At 45.8% G+C, this 10321-nt stretch overlaps 1 protein-coding gene across 1 annotated transcript in view; it reads right to left on the bottom strand.

Annotated features, from left to right (window-relative positions):
- Window positions 1-10321, bottom strand: part of INSR (insulin receptor) — a 43796-nt gene that overhangs the window by 14271 nt on the left and 19204 nt on the right. The window contains exons 2-6 of the mRNA XM_009698572.1: window positions 5508-5823; window positions 3819-3964; window positions 3354-3498; window positions 2892-3106; window positions 2-74 (exon numbers count right to left, since the gene is read on the bottom strand). Coding sequence (XP_009696874.1) covers window positions 2-74; window positions 2892-3106; window positions 3354-3498; window positions 3819-3964; window positions 5508-5823 — 895 coding nt within the window. The remainder of the gene's footprint in view (window position 1; window positions 75-2891; window positions 3107-3353; window positions 3499-3818; window positions 3965-5507; window positions 5824-10321) is intronic.

Here is a 10321-nt window from a genome sequence, read left to right as displayed (position 1 = left end):
GTAGTGCTCCCACGTCAGCAGGATCTTGTCATGAGAAGTTCTAATGGAAGAAAACTTCAGCAATTCATTTTCACCTGTAACAAAAGAGAAGCAATAATAATTTTGTTAATGCTAAAAAACAAAGGTTTCTATTTTTCATTATCTTAGAAGTTTATTTTCTCCACAGACAAACATGAGAATATTGGCATTGAGAAGAGCTGCTCATTAAAACCATATCTTACTTCGACACTATTCCTGCCTGAAGCCAGGGCTGGGAATAGATCACCTCCTAAGGTTCCTACCAGCTTAAATTTTTCTTTGATTTTATGAAAATGACCCTGTAGAAGAGCTGAACTGTATTCTAGTAAGTGGGAAATCCAAAGGCAATGTATTTTAAAATTCACAATGATCTACACAGCTGAACCCAGTAATATGGCTTGCATAGAAGGCAGAAGCTACAAAAACGAAGTGCGTGAATTCCCAGCCTTGCCCGGGAGTAGCACGGTCCCTTTGCAAACAGGAGGGAAGGACAACAAACAGTTGCAGGAGGGTGGAGTTCTGAGGCTCAAGGGACGCGTTACGATATGGTATGTCCAAGCAGCCCAAGAAGGACAAACTGTGTAGCTGTGATTGGACTCGCCGTTCCTGCAGTAGCTGCACAAGGGAGGAAGAACATTCATTTCATTGGCACCACATCCAGAACAAACAAGGGCTTTTTTTTTTTTCCCCCCCTCTATTTTCTTTTCTTGGTAAACAGGATGCTGCCAATGTGAAAACTAGACTTGAAATGTAAAAACAAACAAAAAGCCAAACACGCTGGCAACGTGTGGTTTGAGGTGGGGGGTGGCACAGAGAGCAGCTCAGCAGAGTGGAGCTGAAGCTGGCAACGAGAAATCCAACCGTCTCCTCCAGCTGCCTTTAAACAAAACAACCAGCCGGCCCAGGAGCTGCACACAACCACACGACAGAGCTGGGTTTGAACCCCAAACCCAGGCTCATGCCCAAATGTGGGAAGAGCTTCTTAGTGTCTCACGGGAGGAGACGACCTTTACAGGCAGCTAATTCCTTGTACCTCCTTCACTCTGCCCAGGCTAGAGCTGTGATACCCCTGAGGGGACGGCTCTATGTTTTTTTACTGGTACTGCCAGTTTTTAGGTATCGTAGAATCACAGAATGGTTTGGTTGGAAGGGACCTTAAAGCCCACCCAGTTCCAACCCCCTGCCATGGGCAGGGACACCTCCCACCAGCCCAGGTTGCTCACAGCCCCATCCAACCTGGCCTTCAACACTTCCAGGGATGGGGCAGCCACAGCTTCTCTGGGCAACCTGTGCCACTGCCTCACCACCCTCACCGGGAAGAATTTCTTCCTGATATCTAATCTAAATCTTCCCTCTTCCAGTTTAAAGCCATTGCCCCTTGTCCTATCACTCCACGCCCTTATAAAAAAGCCCCTCCCCATCTTTCTTGCAGGCCCCTCTAGGTAATGGAAGCCTGCTCAAAGGTCTCCCCGGAGCCTTCTCTTCTCCAGGCTGAACAACCCCAAGTCTCTCAGCCTGTCCTCACAGCAGAGGTGCTCCAGCCCTCGGATCATCTTTGTGGCCTCCTCTGGACTCACTCCAACAGGTAGGCAGGCAGTCATCATGTTCCCTTCTCCCTTCTGTGCTGGCATGGCTGCATGTGTTGATGCGGCAAACCAGATCAGGAAACTGATTCAACTGAAAGATCTTCACTTTTTAAGTCTGTTCACAAACAGCTACATCACCATAACAAGGGCAAAACTGGGGAAGGGGCTGTTTAAGCAGTGCTGTCACCAAACGCAGAGAAACAGTGCAGTCACAGGATGATCTAAGCTGCATTGCAAACTGTGAAAAGAGCAAGAAACTGAAATGCAAGGAACTGAAATCATAGTTTAATTAATGCTGGGGTTTTTGGTGGCAATACTTGCTTAAGCACATCATGTGTCAACCTGTGCGTGCTCCTGTTCCTGCGTGCATGTAAAACTTTGTGGGGCTATGCGGTAAATCAGAGCAGGGAGATGACACAAGCTAAGAACAACAAAGCTTGCTATTTTTTACCCCAGATTACTTCTACAATCTGGTTCACCAGGCAGCCCTGTAAGAGTTCTATTGGCACAAACAGTGAAAGGGGATTGTGTGTGGCAGAGGACGGGAACAAACAGCAGGGTTGGAGGTGCAGAAGGGATGCGCTTACGGCAGTATTGCTGCCAAAATAAGTGTCTGCAAAACTACATCTTCAGTAGCACAGCTTTAGAGCATGAAGCAACACACTGCATTTGCTCCTTAGCCACGCTGACACAGGCATTGTCTTATCGCTGTTCTTGAAGAAAGCTGTTAGCTTAAAAACCTCTGAGAAGCATAACAAAAATTGTTGGAAAAATTTCTCTAACTGTTGTCATAGCAATTCGCTCACACGGCTCCAGGGATGGGTGGAAATCCTGCTTCTCTGCTATGTTTATTCTGTGTGCGTACTGTCGCCTCATGACATGGGAAAAGAAGATTACAACTATTAATCAGATACTCAGTAACACAAAGTCCCAGTCTGGACTGAGGTTATGTTGTGCTAAACTCTTCAAAACAACACAACAGTATACTCAACTGTGAAAAACTCACAGCTGAGCACGCAAAGAGCAAACTTCTGAAGACCAAAGTTGGCCAGGTGGGCTCCTGGCCAGATGGAGAACCCATAAGCACCTTTACTCATGGCATATTGACAGCGTTGCTGCAGTGCACAAGCAAGCAGCAAGCCACACGTCTGGAGCTTTACCAAAAGGACAAGGACGGTCCCTGGACAAACATTGTAGGCTAGGCAGAGAGAAGGAAGAGCATGAGGTTAGCAAGGCAGAGGGAAAGGAAAATCATGCAAGTCCTGCTGCATTCTGAGACTTTCTTACATGAGGCTTGATCGCCGTTCGTCTTCAGGGCTATGTCGTTCCTTTCCTGACGCCCCTTAGTCCCAGAGATCTCCTCCATCTTGTGGATTTCTGACAAACACAGTTTGGGATTATAATGGAAGAAGAGTTTGCCTCGTGCAATAGTGAGGTTGTGTTTACTCCAGTCCCAGAGCTGGCGAAGATTCTGGTTGTCCAAAGCATAAAACGAATAATTCCTGAAAGCAGAGAATGAAAACGTGGATTGGGAGGAGATCCACCGAGAACTCTTTTTTCTCTCATGCACTAATCCAGACACCAAAGAAAAATGAATGCAAACTATCTTCCCCAGTAGGCCACAAGCCATGGGCAGAGGAACTTTAAAAAATAACTTAGGAATTGTTTACCAGTACAAATCACCCTGATAGCACTGGCACTCCTTACACTTCAAAGCATTAAAATAAAGTATCTTTTGAAAGAACTCACCCAGCTTCTAGTGTTTCTCCTCTAATCAGATGTAGTTTACGAAAAAAAGAAAGAGAAACCAAGGCATAAGACCGGCGAATTTTTAGGTAACCCGAGATTTCCTCTATCAAGCCAAGATTCGCTTCTAGCTCAGCTGCTATGTTATCTATGGAGAGGAAAACATTGGTTTTAGTTGTCTGATATCACAGAGAGAAACACTGATATCAGAGCCCAAACATATTAAATAGAACTGCTTTACATTCATTCATAAGACCTTCCAAAAAGGTCCCAAAAGACCTTCCAAAAAGGAAGCAAAAAAACCCGAAATGAACACCACAAGAGCCTTTCCTTTGCGGTTATTTTTCTGAATCGCTGTAAGATTCAGAGTGGCCAAAGCAGAAGAGAAATGCCCCAGCTCACGGATGGTGGCATCCTCACTGATCCAACACCCAGTGCTCCCTACCCCCTCACTCATGCAGAACTTACTTCCTCCACGGATATTTATAACTAAGCTTCCATTAACAACTGTGCAGCCACGGAGCTCCTGTGCCGATGTCACCGAATCGATCGTCTTCTCTTTCCCATAGTCGCAAACCTTTGGACAGGGCCCTGCGCAGGGCGTACAGTGCAAGCTGAAAAACAAGAGTCAGGAATGCAGATGGGATCCTTTCGCAGAACGTTATCTGGGGCATCCCCAGCAATTCTCAAAAGCAGAGTAATCAATTCAAAGCGACAGCGTCCTGACAATATGCCATGGGATTCACTTGCCATGAGCAGCACATGGCTCTTAGGGACTCCAAATAACTGCTGATAATTCTTTAAGTTGTCATTTCTACATTTCGAATGCTCATCACCCTGTCCCTTCCTACGTAACAGAAACCAGAATGAAGTGATTTTGGTTATTTTGAATAGTCCATCCACCACGATGCTGCTCAGTGCTGTACAGACCAGAGGTTTCAAGATGAAGAAACCCAGGCCCAGTCTCCATCCCAAGATCGTTAACCAAACACGTAACTGATGAGCAGAGAGCTGGTCATTCATCTAGGAATCCTCTGATTAAGGACTGGACATAAAGTTGCTTTAAAAAAAAGCAAGCAAGCATGTTCTTTGTGCTCTGGGGAAATACTTCTTAAATAGCAGCAAGATGATTGTTTGCCCTGGTCGTAACATCATAAGAACATTGCCCAACTAGTTCAGGGAAATAAATACTCTAGGAAAAGCACAGAGTAGTGTTGTGAGGTCCTACTGACAGCAGCCTGGAACAAGCACAGGAGAGAGGCGATGGCTGCTGTTGCACAAGCAGCGTATCTACTTTGGGGGCTGCTAGCTCATTCTTTTGAAAAGCCAAAGAGGAAATGGAATAAAAAGTCCTGTTAAGAGTGAATTCCCTGAAATTATTATGGCAGGAGCAAATACATGCGAGCACAAAGCCACCAATATTCATAGGAAATCTGACTCATCACAATATATAATGTTATTGTGGGACAAACAAAGTTTCCAGTGATAAACAGCTCAGCAACATAAATTATTTAATTCCTTTGTCGAAAAACCCTGGGAATAGACAGAATGGCTGTTCCCTGCTTTGATTCATGCTACACTTGTTTGTTACTTTGTCCATTTATGTCTGGCACAGCTTGAACCTGCTCAATGAAAGTAATTACAGAGATGAGGGACAGATATTCTGAGAACGATCCACTCAAAATACACCATGCTCTTTTCATTAGACACGACTTTTCGCTATTCTGCGTAATAGCAAGGCTTTCTACTCTGAGGTCTGCTTTGGAGGGGAAGGGAAGCAGGGTTACTAAAGCCTCTCCATCGCCCATCTCCCTCGTCCCACGCAATTACAGAAAGACCCTTCCAACTCGAGGATGTTCCTCTTCCTTGTCCTCTCTCTCAACCTCCCTTTCCCCTTTTTCCAAAGTTGAGAGGAAACAAGGGAAGCCAAGGGAAGAATAAACAGGTAGGTAGACCTGTCTGCTTTTAACAGCTTGAATTAGCAAGGTATTAGTCTGCAAATCATATTAAAGTAGACCAGGTAATTGTCACAAACACTCCAACACTGGAAACTTTTCTTGGTCTTGACACAGAACACAAACCCGCTGTCCAAGCGAGAGAAAAGCACGGTACAAAAACTACAGCATGGTTTCTTTACCTGCAGACACTCGTACTTACTTGCTGGAATTCATGATGTACCCCGACGGGCATTCATGAACACACTCGTTGTTGTGGATAACGTGACACCCCGACTCCCTGGCATTTTTGCATTTGTTGTGCAGTTCCTGGCAGAAGCCGAAGGTCACACAACGCCAACCCTCAAAGCGATAGTACCCGGGTGGGCAGGTGTCCATGCATTTGCCTTCAAGGTAGAAGTTGCGGCAAGCCACGCATTTTTCAGGGTTGTTGGGCTCCGTGCAGTCCCCAAGGCATTCGCTGTGACAGCACTGACCGTCAGAGGTGCAGCCTTGGGATTTGCAGGCAGGTGGACAAACTGTGAAGAGAAAAGATAAAAGGCAACTGATATTACAGGACAACCCGATGAGGTATGACTGTGAAAGGCTTACGGACGACGACACTTCGTCCTGCTTTGCTTGGCAACTTTCTTTTCAAAGAGGCATCCACGAAGCGCAGATGTCTGCCTCATCTCTACTTTTCAGCGTAAATTCCAAGCTTTACGACATTTTTGAAGAGTGTTATCATTCACCCTCACGATTCATTATTGCTCACCTTCAAAAAGAGAAAACTGAGCTTTCCTCTTCTCTCGGTCCAGTACCACGCGGCTCCCAGGAAAGCTTTGGTGACTCCAGCATTATTTCTGAAGCCCAGAAGCGATAAGATTCTACAGCGAGAGCTCCGCAGCCTGGGAGAGCCAGTTTCAGCCAGAAGATTCTAGTTTCTTAGTTTAAGGAACTACATTTCCTACAGTAATGCTGCATATAACCCATGTCATATAACCCTTCAGCTTTATCAGGATTTGCTTCCTAGCTATCTATTACCCTGTCACCAGTTTCCCTGGAGGCAGCCTGCTGTCCCGGCACCCCACACAAGCTCTTCAGTGACTCTCCCAGCAAACCCCAAAAGAAGGGCACCCACGAGGGTTACTGCTTGAGGTTTTTATGGTTTGCTTTTTAATTACTCATTACTTAGCACCTCACAACACTTTTAATGAGCGGTTTGGGCTTTGAAATAGCAAGCGAGGAGGAGCACAGCTCAGAGCAAACACCATGACTAACGCTGAGCAAGGAGCTGGAGGGGAGGCTGAGCGAACCCAGAAAAGCTCTGAAAGGAAGGACAGTCCTCCCCTCTGCTGCTCAGCACCCTCACGCTCAGTCTTAACAGTTCAAACGAGGCTGAACCAATTAAATCCAACTCCTTAATCCAGAACACGCCACAGAACTTCACGTCAGACAAGACGGGATAAAGTTGAAATCACCACTACAAGAGCAAGCACCAAAGCTGAGCAGGGCTTTGACGCAGCCATTTAAACTGCAGGAGGAAGAACTTTAGACGAGGGACGGGGTACACAGGCCTGGATTTATCCCCATGGTGGCATACAGCCTTTGGGCTACAGCTGTGAATTGCCAAGACACAGATCAAGGCATCACCTTCTTCTCGCCAAACAGGAGTGTTTGGTCTGAGGGCGCATCTGAACGGCTTCTGATCCCCTGCCCAAGCGCCCTCGGTGAAGGAAGACGGAGATGTGATCCTCCTGTCATCTGCCCTCGCCAGACCAAGTAACTTCATGCTGAGTTAGCACCATCTGCCCCCAAATTTCCCAAGTTTTCTGTCCAATACTTGGTGTCGAAGCAGGAGGGGAGGTCCCAGACACACCGATGTTCAGGGGCTAAAATGTTATTTTTAATTTCTGGCTAAAGCGCACAAGCAGATCAACAGTGGAAGGTGGTCTAGTTTTATTCAACTAAATGAGCTGCATGTAGGATCCATAGTACGGCATGCTACCGATGTTTTGGTGATCAAATCCCCAGCTGTGGTTCAGAAGAAAATCCCCCTCCACCACGCTCCGCTCCCTGTTAAAGGATTGTGGAATGAAGCCTGTTAAAGCAGTTAATGCCACTCTTGGAATAAGCAGCAGTAGCTGCGGGAGACAGGGTAGTAAAGATGAGCAATCTCTGGTGTGTTCCACCCTGGTAAATCCTTTTAAGAAATACGAAATGGATAAGGTTGAAATTCTATCACAAGGTCAATCTAATCTCAAGTACCTTACTGCTTCCCTGCCAGGCATTCACTGCAGGTGTTTTCTCTGTGCATCCCTCCAGAATCATCCATTAACAAGAAACACATAAAACGAATTTGAAAAACACTCCTTTTATGCTGACCAACTTTTTGCCCTTTTCTAGCAATAGGTCTTATTTTGTGAACCCATCGCAAGTAGTAACTGATCGAAATGCAACAGCCAAACAGAAGCAATTTGCCGATGACACTTTGTATTGGACTAAATATAAAATGAGAAGCTTGTTTTAAAAGCATGGTTATACATTCTTTACCAGGCCACAGATGGAGCACAGTCTAGCAACAGATGCCATGGCTGCAGTTTATTAGAAATATTGGCAACAGAAAAACATAAGGCAGAAAATTCCAGAATTTAGTCCAAAACGTTATCAAACTTACTAACTCCAGTCTAAAATATCAAGGTTTACGGAGGGGGAAAAAAGTCCAGGCTATTTCTCACCCAGCTCCCCATGTTCCTAAGTGAGCACGGACGCACCGATGCCCTGCAAGGATGTCCACGCTTGCTAGGACCGGCGCTGGCTGCAGCGCACCCCTCCCCGAAGTGGGGTTCGCATCCAGCTGGGAAGTGAACTGCTCCGGCCAACGCAGGCAGGAACGATTTGTGCAAGCTGGAGGGCGAGTGCTGGCAGCACAAGACACGGCCTTCATCATCCGCGCTGCTTCCTGCAAAAGGGTATTTTCCCCGGCTCTGCTTTATGCTTAAGAACTACAAAGTTTAAGATATTCAAAAGACAAGATTTGTTTCTCGAGGAGTCGGTGGAGCAGACAGGTAATTTGGAAAAGCCGGCCCTCATGCAAAACACTCAGTGACACACGGCACCTATTTAACATTATGCCACACAGTATTTCATTTTTTTTTTAAAATTCATTATGGAAACTAATCATCAAAGTCCTAGGCTTATTTACACATTTTGAACTCAGCTGCAAATACTGACAGGGCAGAAACCGTTTAAATTCTCAACTCTAAAGGTTTTTAGTAGATACAATTAAACTATTTTTAAACTGTTCTTAACGTTTCTCTTTTTCCTGTTCCACAAGCTTTTGATGCCTAAAAGACACCTTGACGAGAGCAAAGCAGCCAAGGCAACGTCTTTTTTTCCATTAAGTACTCAAGACCAGAAATTGTCAATCGCTATTTTGTGCAAATCCTCATTACACAAGAACCTGAATAGATGTCGTCTTGATATTATCAAAGTATGTTTGCTAGAAAGCACCCGAAAGTCACGTAGAAACCTCCCCAGCATATCCTTACTACCGCTTCTTCTAACTACGACTACAGCATCCAGGTTATGTGACTCCAGATGGGTCAGATGGGGTTTTTTTGTTTTGTTGTTTTGGTTTTTGGTGCCACATGATGCTTTCACTGCAGGACAACAGTGAATAGGTTTGTGCTGACCAAGTGCACCTCCTTACCCCTTCATCACCGAGGTTTGCAGACTCCAATAACTGTCACCGGCCCACGTAGATTTGCCTCTCCGCAATGAGATCACGCTTTGGGGAGCCGTGGCGTGGGCTGGTACAAAGCGAGGAGGCACCAGGTATGCTGAGACAGAGCATCTGCCCAGCCCCAGCCTCTGGTTAATGCTGCGGGACTTTTGGACAACGCGGTGTTTCCTTCTCAATATACAGGAAAAAAGTCAACTCTCTTCGTTTCCCACATAGGAGGGGAAAGTCAAAAGGGAATTTCATAAATCCTAGTTCGGGACAAGGGAAGAGTTATTTTGGGGTAGGGGCAGAGGTCCCCACACCGTACCATAAAAGCTGCTGCAGGAAAAAGGGCTTCAGCATCAGAGCAAAACCGTTCATCACAGCCACCAAACCTCGCCATCAGATCTTTACGAACGAGGCTTTTAAAAATCCCTGTCCCAAAGATGACAAACAGCATAACGCTTAACTAATCTGCCCTGGATGGGGGAGAAGCAGAGCCGACACAGAGGTTCAAACCTGTTGTTCCAGGGGTGAATAAATATTTAACTAGCGAGCTAGCGTGGCTCCAAAGACTTTGGAAACAATGCATTTTACAAACCTTTCTGATTACAGATTCAAACTGACATTTCTTCATGCCGCTGAGGCCCAGCTGGGGGGGACAAAAGGCAGCAGAGTCAGCGCAAAGGAATTTCTACTTCTGTGGATCGCTCCCCGTCCTTTCACCACTTCCCTGTGCTCCAGGTGGAAACAAAACACACTGATACTGGAAACATAATCCTGAGCCAACACAGGTAACCAGGAGGTCCATATTTAACGGGCAAGTCAAATAAGCATCAAGTTGTTCAGCTAATAAACACAATTTGTCTGAATATTGAAGTATGATTAAAAACATTTGTGTTAGGTCTTGTTTCTTGCTTTCTGCTAACAAAACAATAGCAGTGAATTGTCAGAAAAAAGAGGGGGGGAAAAAAAAGATAAAAATCATTCAGGGCAAGTTTTGCTGTTCCTTTGGCATCCTGTGCCACCGGATGGGTTTAAATAGCAATGTCCGGGTGAGCTGAACTGAGTATTCAGGCGGGTGGTGGTTAGGGTATGACCAGAGGCACACGCTTCATTACGAAGAAATTCTAAACCACACGTATGAACGTCAAGATGCTGCACATATACTGTACAGGGACAGACGTTCCCACATGGTTTTGGGATCGATTTGTCATAAATCAACATGATCTTTCCAGCGTGCAATAAGAAGCCCCATCCACGTGGACATGGGTCAGCAGCGGCAGCTCGGGCCACCACAAGTCCTCTCGGCC

The sequence above is a fragment of the Cariama cristata genome, unplaced genomic scaffold, assembly GCF_000690535.1.
Source record: "Cariama cristata isolate BGI_N322 unplaced genomic scaffold, ASM69053v1 scaffold9314, whole genome shotgun sequence".
Taxonomy (NCBI): domain Eukaryota; kingdom Metazoa; phylum Chordata; class Aves; order Cariamiformes; family Cariamidae; genus Cariama; species Cariama cristata.
The sequence above is the reverse complement of the archived record's forward strand: the minus strand, read 5'-3'. Positions and strand labels throughout refer to the sequence as shown.